Genomic DNA, 22,190 nt, shown 5'->3' with positions numbered 1-22,190 from the left:
AAATGATTTTGAAGGTTAAGGGATTTGGAAAAATGAGTAGTGAACACATGGAAACATCGAACTACTGGCTGTGAAACAAATAATTGGGAGGCAAATTAGAAAGTCACTGGGCTTTCAAGAAGAAAATGTATTGCTGAGTTCCACCAGCTTCTGCTGTTATTCTGTTATGTATCTATTTACCAGGGATGGTACTTGAACTCCCATTGGGGTACATTACTCCTGATGGTGACTCGTTGAGTAAAGGGAAAAAAATCAATACAATAAAATGTTAATTTCAGACTACAAACTCAGGGTCATGCCATTTCAAATAGTTATCACAAGAGAAATGATCTCAGAACCTTGATATTTCAGTTTATGTGGAGATTATAACGAGATGCATCTTCTCAGGATCTCCACATTTAAATTTATGTTGAGATTATAATGGGATACATTGTCTAAAGACAGATCAACTATCGGTATTTTGTTCTGTCGGAATCCTGATTTAATTATCTTATGCTCTCCACATAACATTTTTTTTTATATATATCTGCATGATGTTATCAGGGCTATAGGGGAAGACGGTGCCTCCTAAACTGCATCTCAGCACCTGTTAAATTCTGGGGGCAATTTAGCCACACTTGTCTCCAGTTAATTCTACAAGGGAATCTATTCAATGTATCTAAACAGAGGCGGATATATATACCAACGTCATACAGACAGAAACTAAATAGACTAACTTGAACTGGTAGATGTTTCATTATTATAACCTTGGACCCTTTATTTATTATTCAAGCATTGTTGGTTTTTAGATCCATCGGCCATTGAATAGACCCCAGTAGGTGTTGTAATATTTCATCCACAGGAAGTCCTGGGAAAATCATGTGGTGCACGGCTTAGTATAACCTGCACTGAAATACACGTTTATTTTTTAATTTTTTTTTTAAAGATATAGAAAATAAACAAAACAGACCACTGTTAAATCTTTGGAGTAAATACTGAAATCATTTATTACCAGTTCATTAGTAAAAAAAAAAAAACAAACAAAAAAAAAAAAACACAACAATATATCTTTATTGTAAACACAGGATAATAATAGAGGCAAATGTTTTTGTTTTTTCTTCTTTCTGTGCAAAGAAGAGTGACCAGAATGAGTCCTGGTTTAAAAGGCATATCATATGCAGACAGGCTAAAAGAATTTAATCTATTCAGTCTTGAACAAAGAAGAGTACGTGGCAATCTGATTCAAACTTTTAAAATTCTAAAAGGTACTGACAATGTCGACCCAGGGACCTCAAAAAAGAAACAAGGACCAAGGGGTCACAAATGGAGATTAGATAAAGGGACATTCAAAACAGAAAATAGGAGGCATTTATTTTTTACACAGAGAATTGTGGGAGTCTGGAACCAACTCCCCAGTAATGTTGTTGAAGCTGACACCCTGGGATCCCTCAAGAAGCTGTTTGATGAGATTTTGGGATCAATAAGCTACTAACAACCAAATGAGCAAAATGGGCCGAATGGCCTCCTCTCATTTGTAACCTTTCTTATGATTCTCCTAGGTGAAATAACACAGCGTGGCAACCCAGAGAAGGGACACCAACCCTCATTATTCCATTTTCAGAACATGGCTTGCTTCTTATCTTCCTCAGACACGTGTGCAGAATTTTCTGAATTTTAAAACATGTTAGGCTTATGTTTAAATGTAGATTAACCTTGAAGGATATAATATAAAATGACCCCCCTCCCCCACCACTATTTTTACACCATAAAAATGTCAATAATGTCTTAAAAATTGATGAATTTTGTCTGTAATCACAGTCTATATTTCCTTGTTATTTGCTGTGAAGGCAGAGTATAACTTTTTAGCATGAATACAAAATAATCTGATGCATATACTTATAAAGTGCAAATGTCAATGGTTACAACAAAAGCTTATATCCTTTAGCCCTGCTGATTCCACTTCTTCCTTTACGGCGAAGTTATGCAAATAGAAACACAATCCCCCATCCTGTGCTTCTCCTTTCCTTCCCCACAGAGTAAGCGGAACAGGAACAGGGTGGACTGTCCCAGGAAGAGATGTGCGAAGTCCAAGTAGAACTGTTAAAGGATCACTTCATTGTTTTTTTTTTTTGCTTTTTTCCTTTTCCTCCTGGTTTTTTTTTTTTTTGCCCTCTGGTGGTTGTCCACTTTATTTCCTACTTCCCATCGCTCACAGAACAGTCCTCTGGGATCTTCTCCTCCGAGCTGCTTCTCTCGGACAGCTTGTCCATCTGCTCCATCTCGTTGAAGCGCTCGGCTACACACTGGGCAGTCAGACGGGCCTCGGGGTCGTGATCCCAGCACTCATCGATGATGGCACACACCAGCTGCAAGCCCTGCAGTGGAGAATATGAAACGGCCTGTTTAAGTGGTTAAAGCTAACAAAATAATTCCATATTATATATATATATATATATATATGGGATTATATATATATATATCCTGCCTGTTGTGCATTTCTATTTGTTACATACATGTTTGCTATAGCATGTGTCTCTTTCAAAACTGCACATCTGAAACCTGTACATAGCTGAATGTCAAATGTATTTCATACTATTATTCATTCATCAACATGGGAGATCATATAGGAGAGCAATCTATTTAATTTTGCTTCAGGGGATATCCAACCAATTACCAATTACCTCTGAGCATTTGTCAAAACTCCTGAGTACAGATGTTACCTGATGCATAGAACATACGGCACAATTCTAATAATTAAAAAAAAACAAAAAACTTTTTTATTAATCTTATTATAAGAGACATTCCGTACAGTTTGAGCAGCCAGAACCCAAACTGCACAAGATGACATCTCTTATACCATAAGACACACCCTGCACACAACATATATTAGTTGCAAGTCATTTACATGGATGACATTGCATACTGTTGTCAGTGAAATGTACAAAAAATGAATGATCTCAAAAATGAATTTTATTTAGTGCCACTTCCCTAATATCATCTTTGCAAAAAGGTACCAAATACACAATAGCACAGTAACATACAAGAACTGTGCTTAACACAGGTTGTTTATTATGCAGTGCTATCAATCAGTAATTTCACACAGTTATTACATTTTCTGTTATTTGGTAATTTTTTTATTTGCTCTACTGATATATATATATATATCATATATATATACATATACACACACAGTGCCTATAGAAAGTCTACACCCCCTTTCAAAATATTCACCTTTTGTTGCCTTATAGCCTGGAATTAAAATGCATTAAAATCGTTTTTTTTTCATTTATCTACACATCCTACCCCACAACTTCCAACTGAAAATATGCAGTGGGGGTGGATCTACTGACTCATCAGTTTTAAACCAGTCTTGTATATGTAAGCACCTGCAAACCAAGTGCTTACCACAACTCCTCTGCAACAGGGTCCCTGAATGATTGTCTCCATGAAATCCTGGATACTTGGTATTGATGGTGCTTACCTGGTGATTAAGCCAGCTGCTGGGGATCTCGGGACGCCCTCTGTCTCTCAGGACATTGTCCTTCATACTTTCTATGCAGGGGTGCTCTCGTACTTTAGTGCCGAAAGGAGGGTCATAGTCTTTCACATCTGTAATAAGAAATAACATTTAGAATTCTTTATTACAGACCATTATAAAAACTGGACAAAGAAAGGCAGAATAAAAAAGGGAATTTCTAATTCTGAACAATTGTGGTGTTTTTTGAATACATAAAAAAATACAGCCCTATATTGAATCATAGTTACTCTATATAATAGCTTTTCCACCGTATTACTTTTGATGTTTCTCTAGTAAGATAATTTGCTTTTGTTGTAATACACTTTGAATTTGAGGATAAGCAAAAGTACAAATACTGTACTACTTATATTATAGTAATGTGTACAGTACTTAATTCAAGCACATTTAATTACTGGGAAAAAAAAAAACTTTCTCTGTGACCCAATGGACAAACCTCTAGTTATTTCTGGGTTGGAAGTATTAGAGTAGGCCCTGTCCTCATGTAAAGAATGTTGCGGTTTCTCTGGGAACAGATGCACAATTCATTTCAGTTTGAGACTGATAGTATGGGTTCTCATAACCAAAGGGCAGATTAACTATTTAGGTCAGTGGCTTGCTGTGAGGTTCATTTAAAGGGGAAGCTTCATGAGCTATCCAGTCTGAACCTACAATAATGTCCTTCCATGAAACTGGAGACAGACTTAAGACAGAGGATTGGAGACACGTGTTTAGGGGTGAGGCTATGGAATGTTCTACCTAGTCATGTTGTTGATATTGAATCACTGGGATTCTTTAAGTTTTGAGATCAACCAGCTACTAGTAACTGAATGAGCACTGATGGACCAAATGTCCTCCACTTGTTTGTCATGTTTTTATGTTCTTATCAACAATATACACAAGAAGACGTTGGCAGAATAGCAGAACCATGCCATACAGAAAGACTATGTCTGTCTATTCTAACCCCCCCCCCCACCGTCTCCACCCCCTCTGTCCAAAGCAAGCCAGGAAAAACAAAGCCGACCACTTCCGAGACCCAAGACTCTTTGCTACACCTCGGCCTGTGCTCACTGAAAGGAATCTGTTTTCGGCTTTGCTCCCATATGCTTTTGATTTTCCGAGAGAAAGCTGTCAAAATAATTACACTTGTTTTGCACTATGTATTTGGCGTTTGTTAGAGCTTTGAGTAACAAAAAGCTTTCATCCCAGGGCTCACATGTGGAGCACAGCTGTCAAGAGTACTCCAGTCAGTGAATTCTGAAGCAGACTGGTGGTTAGGGCAGTGAGAAGCATTACTGAAAGCCGCCAAGCCCGCTTCTAATTTGGGATGCCCTAAATTGTATTGAATTATGATTTACAAAGCTGAAAGCTCCTGCCTACGCTAGTCTTTTTTTGGATTATAGCACCTCCTTTTATGTACAACTCTGAGCTAACACTGGAAGACCTCAGTTCTGCACTGCTAGTACTAAGGTGGTGACACAGATCAATCCTTAAAATAATTCCATCCTTAAAATAACAACCTTTCAGAATTTATACAAAATGTATTACCCAAATGAGTACTGCAGCTATTGTAGTCTATGATAACAGTTTGGAAAAGATTCTCAAGGTACTTCTTGTGTTCACCATGCAGAGAGCGAGACAGAAAGACAGGCAGGCAGGATCAGTGTATAAAGGTGCACATTTTAAGGAAGTGGTACTAATGATATCTGCCAGTCTGAGGCAGTATCTCTCTCTCAGCTCTCTGTATCTTTCACAGTGAAGTGGGTCTCAGTTTCAATCTCTCCACTGTTGCACTTAGTACAGATTCTGGTTTCCCTAGGTTTTCACTGTGCTCTATATCTGCCTGTTACAATTGCTAGCTTGTGGTCACTAATCCTATATTTTGTTAAAGGGTACATAACGATGTTTTTGTTTTTTTGTTTTATTGTGTTACATGTTACCATGTGTTGCTATAACTGTTTACGTAAGGTGTGTGGATTGTTTTAATTTTTTTTTTTTTTTTTTTACATTTTGACCACTTTTTAAAACTTTTAAATTGCATTCCCTGCCTTAAGATGGCTTCCCATGTACCCGCATGGGCCTCTCAGAACTACATTCCCCATCATCCTCCTGCTCACATATGTAACTGAGATGGATTTACCAGTGAGCAGTAAAATTCCTTTATATACAGTGCCTATAGAAAGTCTACACTCCCTTTCAAAATGTTCACCTTTTGTTGCCTTATAGCCTGGAATTAAAATGCATTAAAATAGTTTTTTTTTTCATTTATTTACACATCCTACCCCACAACTTCCAAGTGAAAAAGATATTCTAGAAATTTGTAGAAAATTAATTAAAAATAAAAACTGAAATAGCTTGGTTGGATAAGTGCCAACCCCCTTGTAATAGCAATCCTAAATTTGCTCAGGTGTAACCATTCGCCTTCAAAATCACACACCAAGTTAAGTGGCCTCCACCTGTGTTAAATTGTAGTGATTCCCATGATTTCAGGATAAATTCAGCAGTTCCTGTAGGTTCCCTCTGCTGGGTAGTGCATTTCAAAGCAAAGACTCAACCATGAGCACCAAGGCACTTTCAAAAGAACTCCGGGACAAAGTTGTTGAAGGGCACAGATCAGGGGATGGGTATAAAAAAAATATCAAAGGCCTTGAATATCCCTTTGAGCACGGTCAAGACGATTATTAAGAAGTGGAAGGTATATGGCACCACCAAGACCCTGCCTAGATCAGGTCGTCCCTCCAAACTGGATGACTGAGCAAGAAGGAGACTGATCAGAGAGGCCAAAGGCAACTTTGCAAGAGCTACAGGCTTTTATGGCCAAGACTGGTCAAAGTGTGCATGTGACAACAATATCCCAAGCACTCCACAAATCTGGCCTGTGTTGTAGGGTGGCAAGAAGGAAGCCATTACTCAGGAAAGCCCACCTTGAATCCCATTTGAAGTATGCAAAAAAAAAAAACACTCAGGAGATTCTGTAGCCATGTGGCAAAAGGTTTTGTGGTCTGACAAAACTAAAATGACATTTTTGACCTAAATGCAAAGCGTTATGTTTGGCGCAAACCCAACACAGTGCATCACCCAAAGAACACCATCCCTACTGTGAAGCATGGTGGTGGCAGCATCATGTTATGGGGATGTTTTTCGTCGGCAGGGACTGGGGCACTTGTCAGGATAGAAGGGAAAATGAATGGAGCAAAGTACAGAGAAGTCCTTGAGGAAAACCTGCTGCCCTCTGCAAGAAAGCTGAAACTGGGACGGAAGTTCATCTTTCAGCATGACAATGACCCAAAGCACACAGCCAAAGCTACACTGGAGTGACTAAGGAACAAAAAGGTAAATGTCCTTGAGTGGCCCAGTCAGAGCCCCGACCTAAATCCAATCGAAAATTTGTGGCATGACTTGAAGATTGCTGTTCATCAACGCTCCCCAGGAACTTGACAGAGCTTCAACAGTATTGTAAAGAGGAATGGTCAAATATTGCCAAATCTAGGTGTGCAAAGTTGGTAGAGACCTATCCCAACAGACTCACGGCTGTAATTGCTGCCAAAGGTGCTTCCACCAAGTATTAACTACGGGGGGTGGAGACTTATCCAATTATGATCTTTCAGTTTTGTATTTTTAATATATAATTTTTTTCTTAATAAAAACTTTTTTCCCCTTAACAGTGTGGGGTATGGTGTGTAGATAAGTGGAAAAAAATCCTCATTTAAATGCATGAAACTCTTGAGGCTCTGACACAACTAAATGTGAAAAAAGTTCAAGGGGGTGTAGACTTTCTATAGGCACTGTAGGTGTTGGAAATGTTCTGTCCACATTTTGCCGTTTTGGATTGCTATTGGGCATCTCTTTTTGTTGGGTTTCAGTTTGTTCCAGATTTGCCAGAAGGAGTTGTCATCTGTAGCCTCTTCGATCTGGGCCAGTCTGTGTTGCATGCAGCGGGTGTGTTTGTGTCTGAGAGTGGCTTTGTACTCTCTCAGTGTGTGGTAATATGAGTCTCGCAGGTCTGCTTCAGATTGGCCTGTTTTCTTACTTTTTGTCTTAATTTTACATTCTCTGTCAAACCATCTCTTCTCATTTTTCTTAGTAATTTTTGTGATACTTTGTATAGTGATTTTTCTGCAGTTGTTTTGAAGATGGTGTTTAGATCTGTAATGGCCAAATCTTTTTCTCAATGTCTGTGCAGTGTTGATGTTCTCATCCAGAATAATTACCATCTTATCTCTACCTTCAGTGTCCTAAAGTTACAAAACTGAATTAAAGTAATTTTCCATTCTCCTTTAAATTTAATTGCAAAGTCTCTTCCTGAACAAATTCTGTACCAATATCAACAGGAAGTATATCAACAGGAAGAGTGAGGAGCAAATATCTCTGATAACATTGTAACAGAATACGTTTTCAGTACAAATACAATACTCAAGGCAATTATCAATAATATTATTCCAATCCTACTTTATGATATTGTAAAGTGGTACTATTATTTTCAACATGATATGTTCCACAGCACAGCATACTTCAAGGCATTTTTATTGAAAAGGCTCAATGTTCTGTGCACTCCCTCAGACAAGAGGAGGGCTGCCACATGCCTGCAAGATGCACTGCTATCAAAACATGATTTTTAATTTTTTTTTTTTTTAAGTGATTTGAGTGTGAGAAGATTATTACTTAACATATCAAAACACACAACTTCAGACTGTGGTTCTCTATCAAGAAACAATACTCCCCTTTGTGGAGATTTGGCAAAACTGAATTTTCTTCCTTTAGTGGAATTTGCACTAGTGTTTGTTTGCAGTCTTAAAAAAAATAAAATATCTGTAATAGATGGCTTTTTAAAATAATTATTTATATAATTATTTCCTTAACTATCTAATTTCTGGGTTTCTTTGAGAAATTTGTTTAGGTGATTGATATTTTTTTACGATTAGATCAGTACCGGGGCTTTAACAGCACGTTAAAGAAATGGCAAAACTTAACAAACATAAGGACTTTGACTTACTGTGGCAAATAAAGTGTGTTGTTAAGCGGTCACAGGCTAAGATTACTGTGCTTATTAATGAATGCTTTCATATATCACATTCCCCTACACCCCTCATCTTCCCATGTCTGTTACCAGTACCATCTGACCACATGTAAACTGGGGACAGTGGCTGCAGTTTGAACATAAGAACACGAGAACATTTACGAATAAAAGGAGGTAATTTAACCCATCAGTGCTGGTCTGGTTCCCAGTTCCTGACTCTCTTTGTCAAGTTTTTTAAAGACGCATGACAAAGTGGTTTCCAAGTTGCAGTCTGGGTAACACAACTATAGGTGCTACAGTGTGACTATAGTCAGGCACTCACTATGATGCCCCTTTCAAACTCTGCTACATCTTTGCTGCTTCTTATTTTCTTGACAAGACTGTAACTAACAGAGGACTGCTGTAGGCCTATTATGCTGGCCTTAAATACTCCACAGTGGATCAAATGACAACTCACGTTCCTTTCCCAAACACTTAATACCTGTCCATGTACTTCTTGTAAATATCAGTGGGTGCCTTGTTTAAAACCAGTCCAAGTGCCTGGTCACATCAAACCTCTATGTACAGCAGCTCGATGACCAGACAGGAGAAGTGCTTCTAACATTGAGCGCTGTGTGAGCACACAGACTGAGGAAGTTTACTGAAATTCATCTGTCCCAGCTTGTGGTTGTCTTGAGTAGGCACAGTCTGAAAACATGGCTAAAGGCTCTCTCTTATTGTAAACTAATTTGACAGGCAGCTTTTAATTAATTTTTTTTTTTTACCTAAGTCTGAATGATGGCTCACATTTTTTATTGCTGGTCAGCTATTTTATGAATCTTGCAGAAAAACAGGAAACTAAGCTGCCAAAACTTACAAGGTTAATATAGTACAGCATATTCAAAACAGCAGCTTGCTGAGAGATGTCTCTTAGTTAACAGCTAGAAGCATTGTAAACTAAACAGGGGTGTTTTTTGTTAGCAAAAGCAAAACATTTCCGCGGACAAGGTGTATGGGAAATGCCCCCTCTGATAGAACAGTTTGTAAGTAAAACTGATATTTGGCAAAAAAGCAGTGGTATATGTATATCGAAGTACAGCATTTATCATGAATGACTTCTGAAATATGGCAAGTGGTTTCTAATAAGATAATAGCCTTTATGCAACTTGAAATCAAGAGAATAATATAATACTAATGTGTACCAAATGAATAGACACAGGGCCATATTAAAAAAGCTGTGTCTCTATCAGGCAGACACCTGAAAAGTCACATGACCTTGATGTGGCTGCCAAATTGGGTCAGAGGCTAATGTCAAGGTTGCTGACACATTTATCCTACGTAACGAGTTACCTCACACACTGAAAGAACCAGGCTTGTTTACTCACTTTCAGGGTACACTAGCAGTCTCTATCTCAAACAGTCTCTGCATCTCAAATATGAGGCTTTGACAGTGCTCTGTCGGCAGCGTTGCTGCCAGAAAGTTTACTGAACGATATACGTAATCGAATATGACCAAGAAAATCATAGAACAAGGTTTAATTTGGTGACCTTCTCATCCAGAACCACATGACCACAAGCCCTATTGACAGCTATAAAAGAAATGATGGCTTCCTGGTTGTTGGTTGGTTTGTTTTACGTGAAAGGAAATAACAGCATTGACAAAAAGCAGATAATAACGTGTGTCACAGGTTTAGAATATAGGGCACACTAAACATTTTTGAAAACTTATGACATTCAGTTGTGATGAGTCATTATAGAACATGAATGCGCAGGATTCTTGGTTTCACTGAACATGTTGTATGACAAACAGTTGTTATTCAACTTCAATTAACTACCACCTTTTCACACTGTGGTGTACCAATCCAGTTACATACACATTCTCATCTCAAAGGGTTCACACCAAATTCACAAAGTAACGGTCCAAATCAAGAACGCCACTCAAAAAACAGTCTTTGAACCTACCTCCATGGGCACTGCAGCGCGAGGTCATTTCCCACAGAACCAGGGCCATGGAGTAGACATCAGTCTGCTTAAACGACTCCGTGTTTTCTAAATTCATTCTGGATTCCAGAATTTCAGGGGCCATGTATCTGGCTGTGCCAACCTGCCACACAAACAAAAAAATAACTCATATTAAATACATCTTAGGGTCCTAACACATAGCAGCTGGGACAAGAAATGATAATGGCATAGTAGCTTTGGGGCGTGAGAGGGCGGTGGGCTTGAGCTCAATATATACATGTCCGTTGCAGGATTTTGTTCCAACCAGGTTCTTAATTTTTTTTACTGACCACTGAAGATCAATAATTTAATGACCTGGTTGGAGCAAAGTCCTGCAATGGAATAAACTGGAAGAGCCAAGGTTGCCATGCCCTGTTATATTGGCTTACAGGTGTCCACATCCGTCCAGCAGTCCATTAAAGAACCATTTACAATTTGTTAGTGTTTCCACTTTCTTTTTAAAGACCATCATATGGTACATACTTGCATATTAGTATGACATTCCAAGTTTTACAATGAGCATAATGTGATCTATACAGTGTGGTTTTGAGCTCACTGTAATACCTGGAATGGACTACACTGCTATACAACAGTAGTCTTATTTACATTCCCATATGTGTTTATGTATCCAACAATCCTGGCTCATTAATAAAGTAGGCAACTGCTCCCAAAGCAATTTCACAACCCATCCCTTCATATGACTGTAGTTCAGTGCCAATGCACATCAATCTAACACTTAGATGAATAATGAAATTACTTTGTATCAAACCCTGCAGTTGATAAATGATCAGTGGACCAAAAAAACAAAGCAAATACATAATCAAAACAAAACATGTTTAATGTCACTTTTCAAATACTGCCCAGGTATATACTTTTCTTTATTATCCTGGTTTAAGAGCATATGCTGGTACTGTTGTTACATAAGTGTGAAACATGCTATTAGTTACCTTGGAAACAATGTTGCGTTTCTGAAAGGGGAATCCACCCACTAATCACATATGTAACAATACATTACAAACCGTGGGCTGGCTTTACCCGAGCAGCTTTTCAAATAACAAATAAGTAGTGTCTGACGATGCAGACTCTGTGATGTCATGTCTGAGTCAGCTTGTAAAGCAAAATCAGTTTCACAGCACTTGATTTCTATCAGAAGAAAGAAGGGACCATCCCCACCAACAGAGCGCTTTTAAGTGGTAGCAGTGTTTTTGTGTGAATGTGTGTGGGAGTAAAAGATCCTCCATGAGATTGTTGTACTCTGGTAAGGTTCCTTTGTGTCTTACAAGTGAAAACAGCATCACTACCCTTTATATACAGTACTGTGCAAAAGTTTTAGGCAGGTGTGAAAAAATGCTGTAAAGTAAGAATGCTTTCAAAAATAGACATGTTAATAGATTATATTTATCAATTAACTAAATGCAAAGTGAGTGAACAGAAGAAAAATCTACATCAAATCTATATTTGGTGTGACCACCCTTTCCCTTCAAAACAGCATCAATTCTTCTAGGTACACAGTATATACACACACACACACACAGTTTAGTGTACAACTGAACAAGATTGTGGGACACAGCAGCAACACCCAGTAAACTACATGGTCAGAAAAAACCTTCCAAAATGTCAAATCCTTAATGCACTACATGTGGGTAAATGACACATCAATACAAAACCCCAAAATAACCTACAGGACAGCTCTACTCCCCTTTGAATGAGGTCTGCTGTGTGTTCAACAAAGCTTAGCAACATCTGACTGTTGTGTGATTCACAAGTTAGTCACCAAGCCGAATATGACTACATGTGTGGAACCCAAAACTGCTTTTAAGACTCATAGATGAGAGTACAGCAATGGTCAAAAGTTTTGCATCACCCTATAGAATTAACACATTTTACTTCATAGAGTTAAATGAAACCTGCTGAATAATTACGTTAACATATTGAATTACATACAGCTTTGTAGTTTTCCATATACTTAATGAAAAACTGACAATTATATAAATGTGACATTTGGAAATCTAATATGAATGACTGTACTACTATTACAGCTTCCAGTAGATTTTTTATATTGTAGTTCCTTTGATTACATGTTGTTTACGTAGTTATGAAATTGAAGAGGTTATCATATCACACACACATTATATATACACATACACACACACACACACACACACACACACAGATTTTAATAAAAAAAAAAAAAATAACTCTAGCCCTTTTTCTTTAGGTAGAATGTGCAATATTACCATGTCATGCTAAATGATGATTGGCAGGATTTTGTAACCCATTCTTCTTATTTTTTATTTAAAATTACAAGCTAGAATGCCACTGGGATTCAATATCTGTTTTATTAAGGATTCAGGTACTTTGATGGATAAATAAGTCCTTACTAATTTCCATATAACTGGAAAAGTTGTCATCTACTAATACGAAAATCACTGCACAGGGTGTGTTAATGTAAAATCATAGCTTTTTACTTCCTAAACTGGGATATTTATAAAATGAATCTCACTGAAAATTCCATATGCTTAGAACTAATTCTGTACATGCTGTTCTAACTCCATCCTGTTGTGTAATTCTAACTCATTTTAATATCATGTACCGAGTACTGTGCAAGCTTGGGAACCGCCCCCACTCCCCTCTTCTCTCCATAGAGTTCTACCCTTGCCTCACACAAGACAGAGCCATGTAGGACCACTGTAGTATATGCAGGCTTGGGTACAGAAGCACCTGCCCACCAAGCACCTACTATCACTCCTCTATTAAAGTCTGTAAGATCTCAGGCCGTGCCCAATTTAGAGATGCAACTGTAATATACTACATAATGCATGCAGGGGATGCAGGGATAGCATGACAAATAAAGCAGTCATGTGGGGATCAGCCCAGTGTGAACTGTATATGGCAGGTGTTTCTAATGTGAACCATACCATTTGAATCCCCTTGTAGCTCATCAATGTACTCTATCTCTAGAGTAATTAACCTAGATAAGATCAAAATCTTCCGGGCAATCTACTGTCCTTATTTCGGCTTGTCTAATGGGTTCAGCAGATGCAGTTATCCCAGAATAACACACCTCTGCTCATATTTGGGGCTCTCCAATGGCATTGAGGTGCTACTTGATGGCACATGGTATAAAAAAAAAGTCTCCATATTGAGAACTCACCTGTCCGCTGTTGGCTAGATCATCCACCGAGAGCAGAGGGTCGAGTCTGAGTCCCAGTCCGAAGTCACACAGGCAGCAGGTCAAGTCATTCTTCACCAGGATGTTGGAGCTTTTCAGGTCCCGATGGACAATGGCGACCTTGGGGCGTCCGCAGGGAGTATGATCGCTGTGCAGGTGAGCCAACCCTCTGGCAAGGGACCCTCCCAGCAGCCAGAGGTCCTCCCAGCTGATAATGTGCTTGGTGAGGTACTCCTGGAGGTTGCCCTGGGAGTGGTAGGCGGTGATGAGCCAGTACTGCTTTTCTGCTTTGCGGTCCTCTGCAGTGAGGAAGTGCAGCACATTCTCGTGCTTAAGGTTAATGTCTGAGAAGATGTCCTTCTCGTTCTTCCAGGAGGCGTACTCCTCGACCGGGAAGATCTTGACGGCCACCGTCTCGAACTGCTCCGAGGTGCTCTGCTTCAGCTTGGCCTTGTAGACCTCTGCGAAACGGCCCTTGCCCACCTGCATGTCCAGCTCGATGGGCAGCAGCTCCATGTTGTGGTTGATGTTGTTGGCGCAGGTAGAGCTGATGTCAGAGCGGTCATCGTCGATCATAATGGCGCAGCCTTCGCCGCAGTCCAGCTGCCCGTGCGTCCTCTTCTTCTTCTTCTTCTTCTCCCATTCTTTGTTCAGCCTCTTCTGACGCTGGACCCGGTAGAAGTAGAAGGTGATGACCACAGAGATGGCGATGAACAGGGGAGGCATGAGGCATATCAACATGACCTGCGAAATCACTGGCACCTTTGGCGTGGTCTCCACTGTGTTAAAAAGGTGAAAGAAACATTAATTTTACCATTGTGCGGTATAATTAGGTCATTCACAGTATTTACAGTAATGATCTTTCTAGGGAGGCTACATACTGTCAAGAATATTAATGCCTATGTTTTACTTAATAATGCTTCAATACACAGTATCCTTCAATACAGTGTGGTTTTATCATCTCCTGTCTGGACTGGACAAATGTCTCAGGCAACCTCCAGGCTTTTTTCTTTTTTCAGGACAATATGAATTGTCAAGAAGGATAATTACAAAATGTATTTTATATTGTACACAAGGTGGGGGCGTAATCACATTTAACACTTTAAAAGTAGCAACGAACAACACAGGGCCATAATTGAACTGCTCCTAACTATATCTAAGTTTCTCCTTCCTAGGTTTTATAATATTGTTTCAGAAAATACCAGCTGGGTTGAAACTGTTACCCTTAAAAATGTGATTTCTGACAGGGGGTTCTCAAGCTATCCGAAATTCCTATTAAAAACGAACCGAAAAAGCACACTGAACTTCTGGCATTCTTCTTACAGTAACTTCAGGTCTGAACAAAGTGTAATTAAAGCTCTTTCAGTGTACACTTTCGAAGCAAATTTGAACTTGACTTTGCAGAAAAAGAAATTCGGACATTACTTCACTTACAACTTGTCATTTTACCAGATGGATCAACCTGATAAATCACACATGAGGCTAGTTAACAAAGGCTAGTTTTTGAAATGCAGTGTTTGCTCCAGGAATTACTGATTGAGGGACAATTTGGCCCCCTACCAAAATTTAAGGGGGACATTTTCTTTAGTGCGGGGGTCAATATGTTTTATGATTTATAATTCAACACAACCACAGTATTGTATACATGCCAACATAGTCTACTGACCTTGTGTTTGTGTTTCTGAAAAACAAAAACAAATAAAAATGTAAAAACAAAGTTTTAATTTAGTCTTCCGTCAGTAAGAATTATGTATTTTGAAATTACTTTGATAAAAAAAAACTGGTAGAAACAAGGTAGTCCTACATTATACAAGTCACTTTTTTGCAGCTGTTGTGCAGAAGGTCTTTCCTTTTCATTTCTGAACTTAGCCAGGGTCTTCCCATAATCAAACTCCTTCCAGTCAAACTCCTTCCAGGTCCTTAACTCTTATGACAAGGAGGGTATCCAGTCTGTCACTTGCTAGTCTATTCCTGAGGGCTGTCTTCAACACATTTTGAGCCCTGAAGCCAAAATGTTACAGCCAAAATACACCAGAACAATGTCAAACATCATAGAAAGGAGTTTTTTTTTTTCAAAATGCAATATATTTTCAGAAATAAGTAATGCCACTTATTACTGCAAAACTGTTTATTTGCTTCAAATTTTGGTATAATTCTAAACAAGAGACATGAGTCAAACACACACAAAACTCATCTCCCAATTACTACTCAATAAAGAAATCCTGAACATCCTCCTATTGTTTTGATCCTCGTAACCGCGGTTACTAAACAGCTCGTACTCCCTGTGTCGGTCGCTATATACAGTACATACTGCAGTGCTTCCATTCTAAATAGAATAGTCTATTTTTTTTTTTATTTTTTTTTTTTTATTTCAGCAGGTACTGTCGGAAACTGGTGTTTCAGAATCATTCGTACAGATATCAGCAGTGTAGCTGTGGAACTCTTTTTCAATATCCATGACCATTACCCCTCTGTTTACACTTGATACCTTTAGGATGGCACTAAGCCAGTTTAGGAATTTGGACAGTTTTTATTTTTATTTAGATAGTGTAAACGCAACCTTCAGACTTCTAAAGTCGGCCTGCCTCGACAGAAGGCTTAAATCCACTTAAGACCCGTCTTTGCTTTACTGTAAAACAAACTGTACCTATATGATTAATTTTAGTGAATAACTGTTACTACCCCACCAATTCATTACTTGTGTTCTGTCAGCAAGCAACTATGCCAAGGAAAGCATCCTAGAAAAAGTCTTCTACAGAAATAAATGAGCTTAGTTCAACTAAATTACACTAAACACTGGCACAATAAAATAAAACCCTAAATAAAAATAACCCTAAATCAGCAACAGTCCTAACTTAAACAGCACTGCTTTCTTTCTTTGTATTATGCACCTTCACATCTTGCATTATAATATTGAACATTCTGTTCAGCTCGGCATCTGATTACAGCTAAAATATTTCATTCTTCAGAATGCCAAGAACTGTACACAGTCCAGCATAAACAAACACATGCAAGTCCAAACCATTAGGGCTGCAATTCTCTTTCATTAGAAATTGCTGCAGATTTGTGTTACAAGGTCGTAGGGTAGGTCATGCTGTCCATATATGGGATATGCTCATTTATGCATATAGATATGAGGGGCCGTTCAATTCAAAAATGGCAAACTAAATATGTCATGTAGCAAAAAAGGTATAGCATGTAGCAAAAAAGATACAGCATATAGCAAAAAAACATATAGCATATAGCAAAATGGACATATCATATGGCAAAAAAAGATATACGTTTGTGCTGTATATATCTGTTTTGATCATATATATATATATATATATATATATATATATATATATATATATATATATATATATATATATATATATATATATTGCTACATGACATATTTAGTTTGCCATTTTTTAATTGAACGGCCCCTTATACATAGATCACTGTGTTGGCTAAAGCTAATTAAAACTTGAGACCTTTCATCCACTAATCACGGAGCTCTGTTGCAGGGCACTACCACACAGTAGGTCATCCATAAACATTTCGACCAGAAGTATTTTTCAGATGGAACAATGGTTCATTGCCTATGGCCACCCTAGCAAAAACTTTTTAAATGGTTGTTTTTATTGTTTTTGTTTGTACTTTTTTGTAGTTTAGAATTTTGACAAAATGAATATGTCTCCCTATTTCTGTGTATTCATTTTTTACCCTTAGTTTACTGATGCTGTTATTACCTATTGGCCAACTGCAGTGATTCGTCACAGGAGAAGCCCCCTTTATACTGGGAGCTCATGTCCTACCCTCAGTCTGAGAATGACTCAGGCAAGTCACAAAACTAAAACAAGTCCTTTCTTGTCTGAAGCCTATGTAAATTTGACTTGATTAAGGAACCAAGATTTCAATGGGAACCAGAACTGCATTGCTTATGTAAGGGTTCAGAGAGATGCAATCTGCAGTTGAAACTCAAGCTGCTGTTGATAAACATGTGATGAGTGAGAAAGAACCCTCTTTAACAGTCAGTTTTTTTTTAAAAATATTAAATAAAAGAGTTAACCCCTTGAGGTCCAGGACGTCACAAGACAAAACGCTTGCAGTACCACGTCATACCTGCGCATGTCAAGGTTAAGCTTCTATTCTATGGGGTTTCTTTCAGCTTGGTCTGTCAGTGTGTTTGCTGTATAGGCTGTGTTGATACTGTGGAGTGCTTGTTTTGCAGTCGGAGGGGTGGTGGGGGTGTTTGTCCAGTGACATTTTTATCCAGTTGCATCTGTGAGAGCATTGAGAAGAATGGAAGATACAGCAGTAAACCACCAGCCATCTAAATGTGTATATCAAGTATTTCATTTCATTTTGGTTCAGTTTATTTGTAGTATTACTTGTTTACTTTTATTTTACTTTATATTGGTATAACTTGCTTGCTATTATTGCTAATTAAATGTGTCAGTATTGATTCAGACACCAGAATGAAGAAGAGTGTGATGCGTGATCGGGGTGTTCTGAAAACAATAACTTTGAAAGTAGAGTTTACTTTGTGAAAATGATGATGAAGATGTGGAGCTGAACCCATGCTTTGATATTGCACTGGTGTACAGCAATAGAGCTATACACCCTTTTTATTTTTTACCTGAAAGAAGTTCAAAATTCATACCTGTGTAAATTGGAAGAGCTTGGTTTTGCAGTTATGAATCCCAGTGGTAGAACAGACATGCCACAGTGCTGGCTAATTATTTAGGCTTTAATGTTCAGAATAAATTACATTTTCACCTGGCGATGAAAGGTCAGGCAGTGTTTGTAAAATCTGTAGCACCAAAGGTCCTCGAAACTCAACAACCTGCCAAAGACAGTGCGAATGAACAGCACTTTCATTGATATTCGAAACGGGGGAGGGGATCAGGTTTGGCTGCTACCACAGGATGTGGTCTGATTGAGATGCCAACTGTGAAGGCACACAGTGGTTGTGAGTTTACAGTGTGCCGTTCACGTGAAATAGCAGGGGGAATAACCCGATGCACACATACGCAAGGAGTGAAGGGCCAAATAAAAAAAACCTTTCAGAACAACTTACTGTAACTGATAGGTAATGAGTGCCTAGTAGACTGCTGGAAGTTGAGCCCAGCAAGCTGTAAAGACAGGTGGCACCTTGCCTTCCTTCCTAGACATACAACCCTCTACTCTGTGTCACATCATCTCACCCAGATGGTTGCAGCATCACCCACTGGTGAGAAAATCCTGTTCTCACTTGCTATTCATGCACAGGTTGTTGGCACTCATAAAAGATGACTTCACAGTGCTTTACATTCATTTATGGGTTTGTAACTAAAATTGTTCAGTGACAAAACTGCTTCACTGTATATCTCTTAAGCCGTAATAAAGCATGAGGATAACGTTAAACACAATACCATATTGTGCAAATCGTGTTTTGCTTATTTCATCTAAGATTTCACTTTGGTTGAGCACGAGCATACACATATTTGTCCCACAAAGACCATAATCCATAAGGAAATGCAAACCACATTTGGAAGTATGAAATACCCCAACATTAGTCTATTTTTACATCTCTCTGCACCCATCTGCCAGCTTTGCATTACTGCAGGAAAAGGCTGTGTCCCTGCATAACACATCACAGGAAACCGACACAACAGTTCCTGAGTTCCTGAACACATCCTACCTAACCCATTTTCTGCAAGTCATACTACTTCTACACAAACAGTGGTTTACAGCATACGGAGACAAATAATCAGAATATGCATATGTCCAGACGCATACGTATAGTAAGGCTGTATCTGTGACGTGCACAAACCAGCAGTCAATCATACTGGTGCTACTACATCACTTGTAAACAACGCAACAGGTAGATGGGATGCAAAAACGGCAACAGTCGTGGATCTCAAACAATATTATATTACCTGTTTTTATAATAAAAAAAAACCCTCAAACCTCAAGCAATGTCAACAAATCTAGGGATGAGACGTTGTTGCACCACTGACAAAAAGCTATGTGGAACCTAATTCACAAGGTTTGGGTTATGGCCCCAACCCCCCCCCCATTATGTTAATTGTATTTACACAATTCAGTCTTCAGACTCTCCCTTATCTGAATCCTGGTGGTCTGAATCAGTAAATCAGTAATCTGAACAGGGTCTTGTACCTACTGGTTCATATTTGCAAGTCTTTTGTACAAACCTGTAGAGAAGGACCACCTGTCATATATAAACCTCTGTGATAAAGCCCCTTGTACAATGCTGACATGCTAAATCCCTTGTATAATAGTCGAGTGGCTGTCATAGCAACACAATCAGGACAGACTTCATGAGGAAATCCAGTTAAAATGATGTGAAAGTTATGTATAAATACAGTACATACTGGAATTATTTAGATTTAATACAAATAGCAATTAGCTCACTGTCTGGATGAGCTACGCACAGCAGTTGGCCATGATGTTCTACTTTAAGTTAAACATAGACAGGAAACCGCATGTCTGAGATCGCAAACACAGCCGTCTTCCAGCATGCCTTTCCAAGCTGTATTTTTTTTTAACAAAAGATAACGTGTTGCAACAAATTATTGTGCTATCTCTTCTCTCGTAAAATGTGTTCTCTTTAAGATAAAAAGCCTGTAGTACAAAAGAACAACATTTTCTGCAGGTGATAAAAGTGTATAAACTGTTGGACTTTAAAGTATGGATAGTTAAGAATTATATCTTACAACATTTTTTTCTGTTTGAAAAAGTGTAACTGCTGTACTGTCGACTGCAGTATAAAAAAAGCGTAGTCCATTTTATAAAAATGGTCACAGCTAATCAATGCCTGATATGTTTGAATGGAGTCCTCAGTTACCATGACCAAAAGGTCTACAAAAAAGCTTGGTACAGGTATGAAATCTACACATACATAGAACTTGTGGCAGGGATGTTGCTAGAGGGGTTTCTCAGGGAATGTTTATTTTCAGGAATGCTGAAAGAAATGTCAAAAGCATGCAGAGTAAGTTATAGAATATATTAATGTTTATGTTGATACGTTTTACTGTGTCTCATCTAAATAAACACAGTGGTTTGTTGCATCAGCTGTAACACAGCTATATCAAATTGTGTTTTGCAACAAAAGCTTTGCGTATGATAAAGACGAAGACATTTTGATGTAACCCATACATGAAAGGGCTCAGAAGAATAAAGCTTAGTGATATGTTGTCTATCACTGATCAGTGACACATACCTAGACATGTTTAGTCTGGAATCCAATTGGAAAAACCTTCAGTCATACAGTACATTTTCATTTTGTAATGATTTTAAAGCAGATAAAGCAAAAACACATAATAGTAGATCTTGATATTGATGTGATTATACCAGATGGCTTACATCAAATAGATTATTTGAGATGGAAACGACATCATATTAAGATCAGCTATATTAATTTAGTTTGTCTTACTGAACAATATAAAACGTATCGTATAGGGAGTTGTACGATAAGTTAATCTTCACCACATTCAAGGGACACAGCAGCGTGAAAACACACGTTTCAAAACCACTCATGGGCAGCAACTCTTGGGGGGCAGACATCAGCATGTGTCGCACCCTATACTATATACCACACACACACACACACTGTACCGCCACTATAGTTAGGGTTGAGTAGGCAGTTTAATGTTAAACCCCAATTTCTGTACTTTAATAACTTTGACCCTGTTCAGTGCATGAAAATTTGGTTGTGTGGTCCCTTTGATTAGATCTATTGATGTGATTCATTTCGTTCTGCTCGGATATGCGGATTTCGAGATCAAGATAGTGAAAAAAAAAAAAAAAAATCTGTGTTTTTTGCTGTTTTTTTTTTTTTGTTGGTCTCCAGCTCAAAAACAGTTTGGAATTTGTGTTTGACAATTTTAGGGTACAAGGGGACTGGACCAGAATAGTGCCTTTTTCTGGTTTGGTGAAAAAATAATAATCTGTTCCTGAGTTATAGGGATTTGAATTTTTGGTTCTGAGCATGCTCAGTACAGCTCTTGCAGATAGGTGTTTGATCTCGAAAAAGGAATTGGCATCATAACAAAATATCCTTTTTCGTGAGGGTCTAATCTACTTTCGTCAGAAAAAATCTTTGTTCGTGAGACACACATTTTTTTTTTGTTTAAAAAAAATACCTGTTTTGCGGAGGGGGGGGCAGGGTCTCTTCACAGTCTGGCACCAGGGCCCAGTAGGGGCTAAGATGACTAAATACTGTGTGAATAGTTGAAAACAAACTATTCATGCGTATTATATATAAACCTGTGACATGTTTAATCAAGTTTACAAATATAGCCAGTTTTACTATAGCCAAACTTACCAGGAGGGAATATGAACACGTTATTGCACTCTTCTTTCTGTCTGCAGGAGCACATATAAAACAACATGCCCAACACCTTCTTCTCCTTCATCACACATTCTGTGGCATTGTAGTCGTCCAGGATAAAGTTGTATAATTTATTTGCCGGGTCGTGGCAGAGCGTTTCCTCAGTCGTGTTTTCATCATTCCTCCTCCTGAAAAAGGGGTTGAGTTA

General features: G+C 38.4%; 1 protein-coding gene across 4 annotated transcripts in view; it reads right to left on the bottom strand.

Moving 5' to 3' along the window:
* Positions 1-1,028: 1,028 nt before the first annotated feature.
* Positions 1,029-22,190, bottom strand: part of LOC117394619 (TGF-beta receptor type-2-like) — a 38,124-nt gene continuing 16,962 nt past the window's right edge. For all 4 annotated transcript variants that reach the window (XM_033992969.3, XM_059012903.1, XM_059012902.1 and 1 more), the window contains 5 exons: positions 21,977-22,170; positions 13,645-14,441; positions 10,452-10,593; positions 3,461-3,588; positions 1,029-2,354 (listed from right to left, as the gene is read on the bottom strand). In XM_033992969.3, the coding sequence (XP_033848860.3) occupies positions 2,175-2,354; positions 3,461-3,588; positions 10,452-10,593; positions 13,645-14,441; positions 21,977-22,170 (1,441 nt within the window). In that variant the 3' untranslated portion in view covers positions 1,029-2,174. The remainder of the gene's footprint in view (positions 2,355-3,460; positions 3,589-10,451; positions 10,594-13,644; positions 14,442-21,976; positions 22,171-22,190) is intronic.

The sequence above is a fragment of the Acipenser ruthenus genome, chromosome 3, assembly GCF_902713425.1.
Source record: "Acipenser ruthenus chromosome 3, fAciRut3.2 maternal haplotype, whole genome shotgun sequence".
Lineage (NCBI taxonomy): Eukaryota > Metazoa > Chordata > Actinopteri > Acipenseriformes > Acipenseridae > Acipenser > Acipenser ruthenus.
Note: the sequence above shows the minus strand (reverse complement) of the source record. Positions and strands in the feature narration are given on the sequence as shown.